The 17734-nt window shown below is 41.7% G+C and overlaps 1 protein-coding gene across 2 annotated transcripts in view; it reads right to left on the bottom strand.

Moving 5' to 3' along the window:
• ICA1 (islet cell autoantigen 1) overlaps positions 1 to 17734 on the bottom strand; it is an 89346-nt gene that overhangs the window by 53420 nt on the left and 18192 nt on the right. For both annotated transcript variants that reach the window (XM_084620960.1, XM_084620961.1), the window contains exons 4-6: positions 14921 to 14993; positions 12814 to 12937; positions 10996 to 11194 (exon numbers count right to left, since the gene is read on the bottom strand). In XM_084620960.1, coding sequence (XP_084477086.1) covers positions 10996 to 11194; positions 12814 to 12937; positions 14921 to 14993 — 396 coding nt within the window. The remainder of the gene's footprint in view (positions 1 to 10995; positions 11195 to 12813; positions 12938 to 14920; positions 14994 to 17734) is intronic.

Below are 17734 nucleotides of genomic sequence, written 5' to 3'. Positions count from 1 at the left end.
CTGATCTTGCAGGATGATCCACACAGGTCTCGGTGTTCACCCACCGAGATCGATTTGCAGGATCCAAGCCTTGGTGTGGACAATGGAAATAAACAAGGCATTTTTTTCCTGGTTTCACCTTCTGGTTTTCCCTTTGGGATGCAAATACAGCCAGGTAATTCCCCCTCCCCCCCACCCCCAAGTGTTTTCATTGCACTTTTAAAAATCTCGTGATGACATTTCTAAGATTACTAGATTTACATGAGAAAAAGCATAAAAATGTAAATTCGGCATCTAAATTACTTGATATTGTGGCTTTAAAATAAAGCAAAGCATAATCAAAACAAAAAAGTAAATTAAAATGGGACTCTATATATTCTGTTGGTTTAAGGCAATTTCTAATGTGTTTTTAGATTCCTTTGCTGTGTCATGGTGAAACACAAAAAGTTGTGCATAGTTATCTGAAGCTATTTAATGGATGGCCATCATTAAAATCTTTTGTCCGCATGCCCTTATATGATCTCAAATTTATATTAATGTTAAGTAAACAGCTAAACTTAATCTACTTTTTCATGTCTCAGCTAGTAATTCGAGGTCATTCAAAAATATTTCATATCTGTAGCAATTTCGAAGCCTTTTATTTAATTTTACAGCCATTTCCCCAATCTCATTTCAGACTTTAACTTCTTAAAAATAATTGAACAGACGACAAGGAATCTCTCAAGGGCATGCTTCAATCTGTGGAAGCTACTATAGTTTGCAAGCAATACATCTTAAAACTGATGTAATCTTCCAAGAAGCTTGCTTCTATTTTTAATAGCACCCTTTTATTATGCTTTCAAAGGGCATCTCTATCATATATTGTTATTTTGCTTTTAACCTACTAACAGCAATGATGTAGTCCTTCATGCCATTTAATATATATTAAATGGCTGCAGGTATCTATTGATTTTATCATGCTATCTGGAATGGTTTTACAAATACATGTTGCAATAGTCCGGCTACAGTAATTTAAATTTCTACAGAATATAAATGTGCGTGTCACTAGGAACATTTAAAGTCATACTGTCAAGATGAGCATATCTTCTAAAATTCAGTCATGTCTGGGTCTGTCCATTTAATGACACTGGATTGGACTTCGGAGGAAGACTTGGAAAAATGTCACAATATACACTTTTCAGAGTAACAGCAGTGTTAGTCTGTATTCGCAAAAAGAAAAGGAGTACTTGTGGCACCTTAGAGACTAACCAATTTATTTGAGCATAAGCTTTCGTGAGCTACAGCTCACTTCATCCTCATGAAAGCTTATGCTCAAATAAATTGGTTAGTCTCTAAGGTGCCACAAGTACTCCTTTTCTTTTTACAATATACGCTGACCATAGAAGACCCTGTCTGTACTGAAACTCCATCTGCCAGTAGAAAAACCCACCACCACAATGGAGAATGAAGATGAGTGTTGACAAAATGACTTTAAAAACAACAACAAAAAACCCGGTGAACGTTCCAACACTGATCGCCAGACAAACATTTCACATAAACAGGCTCATACATTAAACAACTCCAACTGCAACAATGTATATTGTAGGATTTCAAATCCCACATCAAAAAGAGATATTATTCTTAGCATCACATCCTACCAGCATGAAACCTGACATATGCTTGGCCACATCTGTGTCAGTACCCAATGTTAATCTTATTGTAATCCAAGTTTGCAAACAGCCTGCTTATTCTTTTAAAGAGCTTTTTGAACGAGGAGTGGTAGAGACAGGTGAATTATCTCCATAGTCTGTCATATGATGTCTGTTACACATGCAATCAAACAATAACAAAAATAGCACTGTTTGACATTATATCACTTTGAGAACTCCTATCTCTGCGATCTACCACGACCACAGCCTGCTCTATTTCAGTGTTCCCAGGTAGCACTCATCTTCTTTCAATCTTTGGCTGGCTTCTCATTCGTGAACTCCCATACCTTTGTCACCTCCAAACTACAATACTCTAACAGATTGTCTACAGAATGTTGGCAAAGTGTACTTGAAGGGTGTGATCTGAAAGTGCTCTAACATGCTGCATGCTAATTTCCTCATGTAGACCCGCTGATGCACTCTAAAAGGCACTTTGTGTCTAACAGAACTATGTTAAAGCAAACCAGGTACCTTTTAGAGCACACCAGCAGGGTCTACATGGGGCAGTTAGCGTGCTTTACAAACCACACCCCTCTGGCAGGCTTTGCCACACTGTGCAGACAAGCCTCTAGTTCCTCTATATTGGATTAAGCCAGGGGTGGGCAAACCTTTTGGCCTGAGGGCCACATAGGGGGTATGGAAATTGTATGGTGAGCCATGAATGCTCACAAAATTGGGGCTAAGGGTGAGGGCTCTGGCTGGGGGTGCAGGCTCTAGAGTGGGGCCAGAAATGAGGAGTTCAGGGTGAGGGAGAGGGCTCTGAGCTGGGGCAGGGGGTTGGGGTGCATGGAGGGACGGGGAGAACTGTGGCTGGGGGTGCGGGCTCTGGGGTCAGACCATTTCTCCAGTTTGCCCAGATCATTTTGAATTTTAATCCTATCCTCCAAAGCACTTGCAACCCCTCCCAGCTTGCACCCCACTCATTATGCCCTTCCAGCATGACTGTGAATGACTGATAACTTCTCTCTGGGAACAATTTTCCAACCAGTTATATACCCACCTTACAGTAGCTCCATCTAGGTTGTATTTCCCTAGTTTGTTTATGAGAAGGTCATGTGAGACAGTATCCAAAGCCTTACTAAAGTCAAGATATACCATACTTACTGCTTCCCCCCCATCCACAAGGCTTGTTACCCTGTCAAAGAAAGCTATCAGGTTGGTTTGACACAATTTGTTCTTGACAAATCCATGATGACTGTTATCACTTTTTTATCTTTTAGGTGTTTGCAAATTGACTGATTATTTGCTCCATTAATCTTTCTGGGTACAGAAGTTAAGCGGACTCGTCTGTAATTCCCCAAGTTGTATTTATTTCCCCTTTTACAGATGGGCACTATATTTGCCCTTTTCCAGTCTTCTGGAATGTCTCTCTCTGCCATGACTTTTCAAAGATAATTGCTAATGGTTCAGATATTTCCTCAATCAACTCCTGGAGTATTCTAGGATGCATTTCATCAGGCCCTGGTGATTTGAAGTCATCTAACTTGTCTAAGTAATTTTTAACTTGTTCTTTCCCTATTTTAGACTCTGATCCTACCTCATTTTCACTGGCATTCACTATGTTAGACATCCAATCTCCACCAACCTTCTTGGTGAAAACCAAAACAAGGAAGCCTAATACACAGGCTGAATTTCTTTCTCAGCTTGGGACCGATCTCATTTAAGTCTTTGTCTTCACAGAGTTCTTGTTGCCTTCAGCATAAGTTGGGGAAGACAGAGGTGGCCTCATGATGCCACTGGCCCTTATTTTATACTCTTAATCCATGTCCCTGGGAGATACTCGCCCTGGCACGTCCTGATGGGCCTTGCTAAATCAGAGAGTTGAGCAAGCCGCAGTGTGTGGTGCTTGTGCTGTAGCATTTTAAGGGTAGACACAGCCTAAGACTGGAAGACCACTTGGAAACTTCAACTAATACCAAACGCAGCTAGATGCTGTCTACATTGCAGCTTTTACCAGGGCTGGTAACCAATTAATATCATGGTTAACATCCACACACAGCATTGTTAGTAATTATGGCAGCTGAAAGTGTATTGCCCATTCAACAGGCCTATGCCGGCACAGTTTTCTTTAACAGATTCAGCACACTTTGCTGCACAGAAAGTCAAAACACCTCCCAATCGAACATGATTTGCAAATGTAATTAACATTAGTGCTCCCTTTTCTGGATCCCTCAAAGCTGTGAATAAAACAAGGGAAATATCCACCCGTGTAGCACCTCAGTGAGCATCATCCTCAATTTAATTCTTTTTATCACACTGGACAAAATACTAGGAAAATTCGTTATAAAAGCACAATCTTGCCTTGGCAGAAATAGTTTATTTGATCTAATAGGTATCTTCTATCTTTATTTTCCATGATTACTTATAACTTTGTTTATGGTCCTTCAGTCAGTTTTCAAAACTCCTGAGAGTGCTTGCTATCCTAGCCAATTTGAATTCATCTTTTTTCAGTAAGACTTCACAAGGCACTGTATCAAGCCAATACTTTACTAAAGCCCAGATTTATTACATTTAATGCAATTCCTTTTTCTACTAATTTAGTAATTTGATTATAAATATTGCTCTTCCAAGATATGTTATTTATAAACCTGTATTGTTTAGTATTCTTCATTCTGTTATCCTCTAAATGCTTACAGATTTTCTTCTCATTTTTATCAGGGAACAAAATTAGGTTTACAATACAGCAATTTCAAAGACTGCTCTTATTTCAAAGATTGGTATCATATTTGGTTTTCTTCCCATCCTGGTCCTTTGGTACTTCCCCAGTTCTGCATGATACAATCAGACCACAGATACAATGGACCGAGCACCTCTGCTTTCCTCAAGTCATAAAGTGGCATCATATGGAAGCTGACAGTAGAAGCTCAGATCCCTCTACATAAAAGACCCTGTGGTGTGGTTACTGCAGGCTCCTCCACACCCCTTCAAATGCTGAGAAACCCTTACCCATGAGAAAGAGGAAACAAGCCACAAGACAGCGAGTCCCAGGTTCAGTGGCTCCTCCTCTTAGGCTGTGGGCAGGGACTTTGGCTGTGGGCGGTCTTGTGCTCATCCACTTCCCAGAACCCAACAGGACAAGAAAAGATAGCAAAGGTGTTGGGGAAAAGGTGATGCTGTCCCCCTCACTCAGAGAGCATTAAGGATCAGGTGGAGAGGGAAACAGAGGAAGGAAGAGTTTGAAAGGGAGCACCAAGAGAATGGAGGGGTAAGTGGGATCTGATGTTTGGGAATGTGAAAAGGAGGACTTGAAGGGAGGAGGAAAGAAGGAAAGAATATAAGAAACTGAGGGATACAGGAAAAAGAAAGCAGAGAGACAAGATGAAGGTACCTGTAGAAGGAATGAAACAGTGAAATGAGGACCAACATGACGAACAATACATTTTTTTAAAGTAGAAAACTCAAAAAGTACATGGTTGTTTTTATGAATGTTTCTTGCTTACCTGTTTGTGTCTCTGACCAATGGAAATTTATGACTGGGTTTGTGGGGAAGTGGCTTTGGAGATGTGTCTGGGTTCCATTTTGAAACACAATACAGAACTTGTCCCTGGCCAGTTATGCTACTGCAGAAGTCCACATAAGCACCAGCATGGTTTTGTTATCTTAGCATGAATTCTTTGATCTGCAATGTTCTAAAATGAGTGAAACTGTACCTGGTATTCAAAATATTCCTGGGGGCCCCCCCTAGGACTCACATTTTTATTTTTAGGTCAATAAAGTATCTTTCTTCTTTGTCAATTAGAGAATCTGGTATTCATGGCTTAATGTCCAATACACTCCAGGGCCTCCTTGCATGTAAGAATGAGTATCCTAATCAAATACAAAAACATGTGTGATGTAGTGGGGATTTCCCGTTGTTATGTTGTATGTAAGCGGATGTGAGGCTTACTGTTTTGCACAAAGGCTGTTTGTGTCCCAGTTTCCCTGTGTATTGCACCAATGTCTAGGTGGTGGGAATAAGGGTGTGTGACTTTTGCGGGGGCTGCTTCAGTGTGTGAGCTTCTTGCCCTGGAGACAGTATGCTCAAAGGGAGAAGGCATGCTCCCCCAGAGTCCTGGCTGGCTTCATTCGGAGTAGTTCCAGAGCATCGCCCAGGTGACTCCATGACAACTCTGGAGATCTTAGAGGCCTAAGATCTAGGATATATAGGAAGGGTGTGTCTCCTACTGTTTTCTGGTTCCTGTTTGAGGAGATTCTGACCCATTCATAGACAAGACATCAGTTTCCACTGGGCCCAAAACCCAAGCCTATATGCATCCTCACCTTCACAACCCAGCTTCTTCTCCCTCCGGTTGGATAGAGCTATCTAGGGTTCTAGGCTCTTATAATGGTACCTATCCCCATAGCATCTGAGCACCACACAAGTGCAGGACTTGCAATGCACTCCAGGCAGAAGAATCCCATAAGGGAAGACTACAAAGCTGCACTGCTGACTGAGTCCCTGCACCACTTCTTCCACCTTAAATTTATCTTTTCTCATGCTTGTTTAATTGGGCCTCAAGCTGCTAGGGAAAGCATGTGCCTCAAGCTGAAGGGGAAAGATGAGATAATGGGCCAACCCCCTTGAACCTTACAACTCTAGTTGATGGTGGCTCAGCTTCACTGAGAGGTCCCAATCTGGCAACTTTGAAAACCCCACTACTCTGGAATGGTGCAGTCCAAATCCCAGGAATGAGGGGAGGTGGGGTGGAGAATAACAATGGAAGAGGAAGAAAAGAGATACAGAAAAGAGTAATTTGGTATGTAAATAGATGCACAATGTACATCCAGCCCTGTGACACATAAGATTTCCCTTATAATCACATAAAGGTCAGCATGAAGTAACAAAGCCAAGAGCAGGTAACTTTGAGTCTTCTTAGTGTAAGATGGAACACCAGGTAGCTGGTTACATTACACGTAGAGCCACCTTAGTGTGCCCATGTAATCTATTAATTGAAAAAAGGTCAAAGATTTGTTGAAGTGTGCAGGGAAGAAGAGAATGACTTACTCCTTCTCTGGTTTTACACAATAAGGAATGCAATTGTCTTACAAACAAACAATAAAAAAGGTCATATTTCATGTTACCAATGGAAAGCCACACTCAACCACACGAGTGCGGAGACTTTGTAGGGTTCAGCATGCTCACGCACCATGGTGCCCCTGCCTACAGCAACGGTAAACGTGTGCCCCAAGTACCTCTGCTGTTTTGAAAGAGAGCTACAAAAAATGCTAGTGGTTTAACTCCCATGTTATCAACTCTAACAATACCGTTTGGACTGCTGGTCTTTTAGTGGGTAAATCCTGCTTTTTTTGAGGAAGGAAATCAGAAACTCGTCTATATGAATTTACTTTAGTCTCTGAAAAAAAAAAGCCACCAGATTTACAATGGTATATGTATTATATTTAGAATATCATTAGGAAAGGATATATATTCCAACAAACATTCATATGACCAAGTGATATAAATACTGCCAAAGGTGGATTTCTTCACACATTAACTATGAGAAATTAAAATCACAAATGTTTACTTAAAAAGCTTAAAAAAAAAGACTACTATTAAAATAAATACTGTAGTCTCTTTGCAATCAAAAGTCTGAATAGCACTTTTAAAAACATTTTTAAAATAACCCTCCAGGGATTTGGACTCAACCTCACTAACTACTTGCAACATTGAATATGCAGCACCCAAAGCAAATACTTTATTTTTCCTCTAAGTCGGCATTATATTTACAGATTTTGTTTTTCCGAAGTGCACAAGGTCTTTTACTGAACACAAAACTACCACGATTTCTCAGTTGTAATTATATAAATCCCAACTTCATCTAAAAAAACACAGTCGAACACTGCCACATTATGGCACAATTTAGATTTGCAAGCAAGAGGAGAACAAACAACTCAGCTATTTCTACTGTTGAGAACTACAGTATCTGAACCCTACTTAAACTGTCCATGGAGTAGCATGAGCACCACCATAACTTGTTAGATAAAACCGGTCTACAAAAATCTTTAGGCATAAAGCAATCCAAAGTGTCCCCCAATGTTAGAGGAGACAAGATCATTTTCTATAAGAGGGCTAACAACCTTTGAATACACAATGACCAGTCTGACACAGCAGTTGTTCAGTGTGAGAAGGAACTATAGGGGTAGTCAATATCAAACACTTTATTCAAAAATAGGATACATATATTTTGTTGGCTGTCAAATGTAGAGATTTTTGTACTTGGCATTCCAATGTGGTCTGAAAAGTTTAATATTAAATAATAGCTGGGGATGGGAGCGACAGGGAGAAATTAAAGATTTCAGCCTAATAAAGTTTTTAACCTTCTCCTCTGCAGCAAAGCAACAGAACTTTGGTAAACAGTTAAAGAAATAAACCAACTTGATGTAACTGTAACAGACAAAACTGCTTACAGAATTATACATTTCAAAATACATGGCTCCCAGAGGCATTATTGTAAACAAGAAGCAAAAGCTCCTAAAAGATCTAAGATAAAACATTCATTGCAACTTTTAGAAGTCTTCATTGCCAACTTTGAGGCATAGCATCCCGAGAACACTTACATTTCATGGACAAGATTTTAACAAGCTTCCTATAAAAACCCTCATTATCTTAACTACTCTCTCTATTTTACAGTGTAGATCTTCCACATCGCTTGTTTCCCAAGAAAAGCATAAATCAGTTTGAATGACCATTATCAATACTACTTTTCAGTTCTTTATTCAAACACTCCTTTTATAGTGCATTTCCACTCCATCAAACGTTACACATAAGAAATTAGCCAAGGCCGGAACCAGACTGATCATTTAGCCTGCAAGAACCTGCCATTATAAAAGTTTCCCACTAGGGTGGAGGTGAAAGTAAACCAGTACGGTCCAGTATGGCGTACTGGCAAGAGCCAGTGCGCCGTACCAGACCGGCTTCCCCAGGCCGGCGATTGAAAGGGCCTGAGGCTCCCAACAGCGGCCGGAGCCCCGGGCCCTTTAAATTGCCGCTAGAGCCCTGCTGCCGGAGCCCAGGGGCTCCGGTGGCGATTTAAAGGGCCTGGGGCTCTGGCTGCTGCGGGGAGCCACAGGCCTTTTAAATCGCCGCTGGAGCTGAGCTGCTGGAGGCCCAGGGCTCCGGAGATGATTTAAAGGGTCCAGGGCTCCGCTGCGGTAGCAGTGGCCTAAGGGCCAAGGGCTCCAAGCCGCCGGTACCACAGCGGAGCCCCGGGTTCTTTAAATCTGCCCCAGAGTCCAGGGGTAGTGGTGGCAGCCATGAGCCCCCGGAGCTCCATCAGCGATTTAAAGGGCCTGGGGCTCTGCTGTGGTAGCCGGAGCCCCGGGCCTTTTAAATCACCATCAGAGCCCCGGGGTAGCCACAGCGGCTGGGAGCCCTGGGCACTTTAAATTGCCCCTGCACCCCGCGGCTCCCGGCCACCTCCGCAGCTGGTAGCTCCGGCAGTGATTTAAAGGGCCCGGGGCTTCCAGCCACCGCTACCGCAGCCCCGGGCCCTTTAAATCTTGATTTAAAGGGCCTGGGGATTTAAAGGCCCCACCTCTTAGAGTGAGGTCCCGCCCCTTCTGGTTCAGGCCCTACCCCCCTGCTAAGGACTCCGGTGTACTGGTAAGTCCTTTAAGTTACTTTCACCCCTGCACCAGACATAATAAAATACAAGTCGGGTGCCCTGAGATTTGCAGGCATATCCGCATTAAAGAAAAATTATGTCAAGATTTGGAAATTTTATCCCTCCCATCCTCACTGCTATTGTCACAGCTTGCATTCACAATATTAATATGAACTAAACCTGCTAATTCTTTCCTATCAGTGTTTGATTCAAGTTTTAACCCCTTCCCTGGAAAATAAACAATATATTGTGTGTTATGATCATATGAAAACATTTACTTCATCTCAAAATATTTCCAGTTAAAAGAGACAGACAATTAGTTTAAGGCTTCAAGGAGAGCAAGTTCTCTTTCACACAACTTTCTTTGGAGCAGATATGTACCAAAGTAACTTCTAGATCTCAAGCCAATGACCTACAATATTTTGCCATTTCTGTTATTATGCCATTTCTGTTTACATTATAAATGAATTTATTCAGAGTGTAGGTCTTTGCCTGCGATCCAGAATTCTGCCCCCTCACTCAAATCCAGATTCATAACAGCAAGAAAACTACTAGCTCTACATTCTATAGGGAGAACAGCCACCAGTCCTATAGCTACGACTGTAAAGGCCTCCTAAGAATGAATTGACCCAAAGGAGATCAGTATGGTCTACACTTAAAACTTATATTGTCATAGCTATGTTGGTCAGCGGTGTGAAAAAGAAAAAAAATCCCTGACTGACATAATTATGTCAACAAAACCCCCATTGTAGATGCGGCTATGCCAACAGAAGAGTGCTTTTGTTGGCATAGCTAACATCGTTCTGAAAGGTAGTGTTTCTACACTGGCAGAAGAACTTCTATCTGCATACACTGAGGCCCAGATTTTTAAAGGTATTTAACTGCTGCTGCACACAGTGCTGTTAATGGGATTTAAGCTCCTCAGGGCCTGAATCCCTTTTGAAACGCTGAGCAGAGCAATCAATGTCTAAATACCTTTAAAAATCTGGGCCTGAGCCTACACTAGGTTCAGCAATGCTGACATAAGCTCTGTAGCACAGACATAGTCTAAGTAACTCCTACATTGCTACCTTGAGGTGTGATAGCTTTGGGCTAAGCTTTTCGAGAGTGAATAGTGATTGAGTACCTTAGTTTTCGAGTGCCAAACTTAAAATACCTTGAAAGGGCCTGATTTTTGAAGGTTGAGTGCTGAGCCCTTTCTGAAAAAGCAACCCTCTTTAAGGTGTCCCGAATTGAGTACTGAAAAAAAATAAGACACCTAAAGAACATCACTAGTCACTTTTGAAAATCTTGGCCTTTAACCAAGCCCAAACAGTTCAACTCAGCAACAAATATTATGGCATTTCTATTAGTCTATACAGAATTTTCATACTTTCTAGTAGCATCATCAATCTTCTCTACCACTGTTGAGCGCAGACATATCTCCTTCTCTTAATCATTCAGTTGTTTCCCTCAGTAAAGCATTTAAAAATATATATTATATAAAATACAAAAATGTATTCTAATCAGAACCAGGGAGTTAAGAACTGTGATTTCTTGCCACTTTCTCTCCCCCTTAGCCTTATCATCTGTGAAAGATATAATATTCCATATCAAATTAATGGGTATTGTGTCACACGGAAAAGATCAGTTATGATTAATTGCATCCTCAGTGCTGTTGAATGTCTTCCTCACAGGAATCAAAATCATGCTTCACTACCATTTATCATGCTTCCCCCTCCAGCAAACCACAAAAAACATCATACCTTCCTAAACTTCTCCATCTGCTTGTAAAGATCTGGATCCAATTCTTGAGAGATATCTTTCATCCACAGTAGCGCTCCTCGGTATTCAGTCCGATACTGTTCCATTCGGTTTACGGTCAGCCATGTATCTGATATAGCCCTATATCTAAAAGTCTCCACTTCTTGGTATAGTCTGCACAAAGGAGTACGTAATGCCAACCTTTTTTTAAAAAAAAACAAAACAAAAAAACCCAAAACATATATTTTGGACTGATCCATAAAGATAATAGTTGTTGCTTTTTTTAAAATAGCAATCAAACAAATATACACATCCTGGAGCCATTTCTAAAAAGTGGGCAATGGACATGTCAGTCTAAAAGAAATTCACTGAAATGACTACAACATGTGAGAGGGTCTAAAGACTCATTTGGGGTCATAAGTGAAGAGGATCTCTTTACGTCTATGTTGTGCATGTTTTCTGCACAGGTGTCATGATTTTCACAATTACTTTCAGCTTCTCAAATCAGTAACAGAGAAACCTTTTTCAGTGTATTTTTGATTAACTGCAAAATTTATTAGTGTATGTGTGTCAATTAAAAGGTTCAGACGAGAGAAATTAGCAAATGGGAACTACATTTAACAGTCACAAAACCTGTGATAAAGCACCTGTTACTAGCCACATACCAAAGATGTACCAGGACTGTAACGTTAAACTGCATTTTAGGTTAATGGTAGAGTTAAGAATGTAACCTTGATATGAGCAGGTAACACTGAAGTCATCAGTCAAGCAGATAATTTATCTGAATTTTCAAAGGAATTTGAATAATTCTGTTTATTTTTATGAAGTTTTAAGGCATGTTCTGCCATACTCTCAGACCCAGCATTATGGAGAGGCAGTTGGGGATAACAGCTCCTCCACTCATTCCCACATCCTCCCCTTAAACAGGCTCTCAAAAAATCCTACCCACTACTAACTTGCCCTTCCAACCTCTAGCTGATGCTTTCCCCTGCCTGTAGCCAGCAGCAGCCTCACGGAGATACATTCAACAGCCTATTAGTGGCGTAAACCAGCTTTAAAATCTGCTTTAAGTAGCTACCTGCGGATTTTCTTAGCATAGGGGAATGTCTAGTTAGTGTAGGGCTGGCACATCCAGGGAGCTGCTACGTCTGGCTGATCTTCTGTTACTGAGGTGGCCAGAGGCTGATGATACAATAACTTGCAGTACTGACTTGTTAGGAGGAGGGTGGGTCACAGAGGTGGAGGGGAGAACTGGCAGACTGAGCAAGGGAAGGACATATGTGGCTCTCTCTTTACGTTGGCTTAAAAAAAGATAAAAATGTTGATTCTGGCTCTGAATATTTATAAATATAAAAAAGTTTTCATATGATACAGGATTACTTATGGGGAACTGGGGCTTTGGTGAGGGGTTAAGGCACATTTACTGGCATTCTAAAAGAACATAGTTTGCCACATGCAAGAGTTTGCATAATTGGATGTGTGTCAGATAATTAGCTAAAGAGAGGGATTTTCAAAAACATCTAGACTACTCAGGGGCATAGTCAGTAGGATTTGTGTTCCTAAGAGACTTATATGCTTTTGAAGATCCCACCTGTGGCTGTTACTAGCTGTGCCAACAGTCAAATTCAAATCTAAGATGAACATATCAAGCTCCCAATGTTCAGCATGTGATGCTTCATTTTGAGCCAAGCAGCCACACTGTTCAGCTCAAAATGGAGTATTTCAAGCCAGTCATTGAGGACACTGAAAAAATGTCAGAGCACAAAATTTGGTCCAACATGAACGAAGTCGTGGAGTAACAATTACTGAAGCTGACATACCTTTGCTGAGAAGAAAAACAGAGGGCCTTTCCTGTGGCCTGCATCATTTTTCCTGCTCTGGTTTTATCCTGAGAACCCTGTGATCGAAGAAATTTCCCCAATTCATTTTCTTCCTGAGACAAAACTAATGAAAAAGGAATGATCAGTCATATATATGCAATGTAACAGAATTTTAAACTGTTTAAAAATGTCAACAGCAAAAATAGGGTAACAAGTCACTTCCGATCCAAGCAGCACAGCACAAAAAATGGTTTTTCTAATTAACCTTCATGCAGTTCCTGCATTTATGAAACGAAAGCTCAGATTTACTTGAACACAGTTGTCAGTGAGTTTGGTGTACCGTAATAAGAACCGCAAAATGATCTCTGGCTGAAAGGCAACAAGCGAATGTGCTATTTATTGCTTGAATAAAGATATTATCTTGGTCAGATCATATGAAGGAGCCTACTGTGGCCTGACAATATTATTTCCCTTGGTAGGTGTTTTTTTTTTTTTTTTTTTTTAAGTTCATGGAGCCAGATCTTAAGTTGATATAAAACAGCATAGCTCTATTGAAGCCAATGTTGATTTACACCAGCTGATGATCTGGTCCCTTAAAATCTCTCTCCCCTTTTCTATTATTGTATTATTTAGTTGGGGATTTAATTCTTAGAAAAAATGTGTGATTTTCTTTTTAAGTTAATTGCTGGATGGTCTGCTTACTGTATGATTCTACTAGTATTTCAAAAGCTGCATAGTTTAAAAGACTTTTCTGGTGTATTTTCTGGGGGATTGGAAGTGGGAATGTTACATGGTAGAATACCGGATACTTATGGAGTGGAAGTAAGTAAACTGAATTTGGTTGTGGCCTTAAACCATGCCAGAAGTTCACAGCCACTTTCACCTCATGGACCTCCTCCAGATCAGCTGTCCCCTGCAGCAATCACTTTTGCCTGCCCCCCCCAGATTAGAACTCTCTACACATAGCTCCCTATCTGCCATTCTCTTGGCCATCTGCATGTCAGGTCATGCAGACTAAAACAAGTGACATGTGAAGGAAGAGAGACATAGTCATTATTGTAATTGAAATATTGTTCTACAAGTTATATTTCTAGATGTCAGCAAGGTAGGGTGACCAGATGTCCTGATTTTTCAGGGACAGTCCCGATTTTGGGGGCATTTTCTTATATAGGCACCTATTACCTCCCACCCCCGTCCCGATTTTTTACGCTTGCTATCTGGTCACCCTACAGCAAGGGCCCCTTGTTAGCCAAATCCACTCTATGCCCACACTGCATCTAATCGAGTATGTTTCTCCCTATATAATCTTCACACAAAAGACTTTACTTGGGTCATCACTGCTACCATGGAACACTAACTCAGATATATTAAACTATTGTGTAACTGCATTTTTCCTCTACATCTTGAGACTTTTCAGAGACTCTTTTCTTGGGGGGTGGGAAAGTACCTACAACATTCAACAGAATAGAACCAGCCACCCCCATCAGCGTGGATCTCTCACTGACTAGTGCCCCATTACTTTATTTTCTACCTCAGACCATAACGCAGCCTCCCCAACATGTGGTTCTCTGATCTGCCACTCATCGTGGCTATCCACATGTCAGGGTCAGTTTGACTATCAATTCTGTGTCATGGCTGTGTTGTGTTAAGACCTCCATTGCTCCTAATGCATACTAAATTCACATCCATCCCTCAAAAGACACAATCCTCACCAAGAAAATCAGATTAAAAGCAATTTGGAGTTTCTAAAATAAGCCACTTCTGAATTTGGGTAAGTCAAGTAGTTAGGGCTTGATTCTTGAACGCTCTCCTGTCTGCCGTAGGTACTCCTGTCTATCCTGGCCTAGTATCACACATGTACAATTTCAGGAGAATTGAGGAAGTTTGGCCAAATTAGGAGGTTAGTATCAAAACAGGGTTTATAATGGAAGGTTAGCTTCAAATTTAACTAGGATGAAGAGAGTAGCATTTATCCCATCTTCATTTTGTCACACATTAGTTTTGTCACACATAATTTTCATTTATCATTATCTTCATTTTGTCACACATTAGTTACTTCCATATTGCAGACTCACCTCCCTGCTTTACTGTAGTTAGTTATACTTACAACAAATTCTTTTTTGATAGAGTTCAATTGCTTTAAGCAACTCCATACATGTTCTCTGAATCGAGTGGAACAGCTGAAATTAAACATAAAACAAGCTAATTATAAAACATACAAGAAACATTCTAAAGAAAAAACAAAAAAAAGTATTTGTTCTAAAACAAATCTGCATTACTTTTAAATTTAAAAAAATCATTATTTCCTTTTTAAATGTGTTGCTTCTAATACCCTCTCATGCTTGAGTGTAAGATTTTCCTTCGATAACCTTGTCGTAGGTTCGAATTGTTTACGGAAACTATAAACAGATCAACAACATACAAAGGAAATATAAGAAAAAAACAGAACAAAACAATTCTTTGTTTTTGCAAAATAAAGTGACAGTTCACCAAGAACATGTTTATTTCTTATGTTTCTCTATTGACATTTTTAAATCTATGCACTAGCCATGAAGTTGTATAAAACTCTATTTTGGAAGAAAAAAGTATATGTACACACAGACACATAAAGCATCTTAATTGGAGTATATGAGATAACACAATGCCTACTAGCTTTTCAGTATAAGGCCCCTGTCTTGCAAAGTAGTCCATGGGTGGTGGAAACTTATGGACTTCAGTGGGACACTCTACTGGCATAAGGATCTATCCCTGCAGATCGCTTTGCAAAGGATGTTCAACCTGATCAGTTTTGTTACTGTTCCAGTGTAATCACACATTAGAGACATAAAATTTCCTAGCTTCAATTATTATTTCTATTATGAGAGCACCTTCAGACCCAACTGAGATCTGGGCCCCACTATGCTAGGCACTATATAAAGATATTGTAAGAGACACTCAGCACACAATTCATCATACTTAATCAAAACTTCAGTGTGGCCTACTATACATTTAAGCAGTAAACAGAGTCATCAAGCAGGAAGGGGAGACAAAAGAAGTTCAAGCAGATGGAAAAAAAAACAGCAAGGAATATCCTTCCACAAGGCTCTGCGTCTCCTGAATCTCAGTTGGAAATGTTTTTCAAGAGAGGGACCGAAACTATAAAAAGGAGAGAAACACCAGAATGGGCCCAGTCTCTCTCTCCCCCTGTCCATGGAATTCTCTACACCTGAAGCAACAAAGGAAGCCTTCCTTAGATTCTGGGAGTAGGGGTGCTGACCTAGAGGGTTTGGTCAATAAGACTGCTGAAAGCATATGGTGAGAAAATTTCCTTGAATCCGATATAGTTTAAGTTAGGCACCAGTAGCGTTTTAACTTTATTGTCTGGTAATCACTTTGGACTTTTATGCCTCATTACTTCCACACACTTAAAATCCCTCTCTTTGTAGTTAATAAACTTGCTTTATTGTTTTACCTAATCCAGTGTGTTTAAACTGAAGTGTCTGGGAAAATCCATTTGGAATGGCAAGTTGTGCGCATGTTATTTCTATTAAAGAAATAACAGGCTTTATATAAATTCGTATTGTCCAGGAGAAGGCTGGGTAGTACAAGACATACATCGCTGGGGGAAAATCTAAGACTGGGAGTGTGTTAGTGCCATCCTGCAGTATAATCAAGACTGGTAGGAGCCACGGTGCGTGTGACTGGCTGGTGAAAATAGAGAAAATAGCTGGCAGTGACGTACATGCTGGAGAGCGTAGGTGAGCAGTCCAGACTGGAGGCTATAGCAGCAAGGCATAGTATACTGGACAGGGAATTCTGAGCCAAAAAATAAAAAGCCTGCAAATTTTATTTGTCAATAAATGAATGTGTAGGCTTCAGTATGGCAGTGGGAGATCACCCTGCAGCCCCTACCTCCCTCAGGACATAGACTCAGAGTGAGGCGCCTGACCCTGACACAGTGCAAGGGCCAGGCCTGCCGCAGAAACACCTGAGCGCCCTTCCCCTCTGTGCCAGGTGCAACAGGTGTACGCAGGCAGGCTCAGCCTGGCAGGGGCTTAGTGAGGGGTGAGAGGGTTCTGTTTGGGGCAATGTGGGAATGGGTGGCTTAATGGGGTATCTGGGTACACAGGGGCTCCTTGTGGGAGTACCAAGTGCCAAGGCAATGGGACTTTGCAGGGGGGTCCAGGTGAAGATGGCTGGGGCTCAGCAGGGGGGTCTGGGTGTGGGGGCTCAGTTGTGGGGTCCAGGTCCTGGAGAAGTGGGGCTTGGTGAGGTGGGGGTCTGGTTGGGGCTCAGTGGGGCTGGGGTTCAAGTGCAGGGGACTCAGCGGGAGGTGGTCTGGGTCCAGGGGTGGGGGTACAAATGCAGCAGGGGTGGGGCTTGGAGAGGGGGTGGGGTCTGGGTGCAGGGGGTCTCTGGATGCAGGGGCTGAGGCTTGGCGGGGTGGGGGTAGGGTCTGGATGCATGCGGGTTGGGCAGAAGGGGGAGCAGCTCCCCACACAGTGACCCCTCTCCCCACGGCTGAGGAGCAACTGGAGCAAAGGGGGGAGGTGTTGAGCATTCTGCAGCTGGAGGGGTTTCAGGGGGTGGGTCTGACCATGACCTGGTTGCTCCTTGCAGGGGAAGAGGAAGTATTGTCCTTCCACACCCCCAGTCCAACAAGGACTAGCAGCTGAGCCCAGCACAGGGTAGGAACCACCAGCCAGGGTGTCCTCAGCCTCGCCCCTGTCCCGCAATGATTTACCTCTCTGCCAGCTGCTCTGAATGCCCAAAATGATGTGCCCGTGCTGCTGGGGAGGGGCGAATGACCGCTTTTGTGGCTTCCCTTTGCTTCCCCATCAGAAAGTCATTTTTCTGCTGGGAAGCAAAGAAATCTGCATGGGACATGAATTCTGCATGAGCACAGTGGTGCAGAATTCCTCCAGGAGTAATTGTAAAGGAC

The sequence above is a fragment of the Lepidochelys olivacea genome (genome assembly GCF_965140295.1).
Source record: "Lepidochelys olivacea isolate rLepOli2 genome assembly, chromosome: 2".
NCBI lineage: Eukaryota > Metazoa > Chordata > Testudines > Cheloniidae > Lepidochelys > Lepidochelys olivacea.
This window is presented reverse-complemented; position numbering and strand designations above follow the sequence as displayed.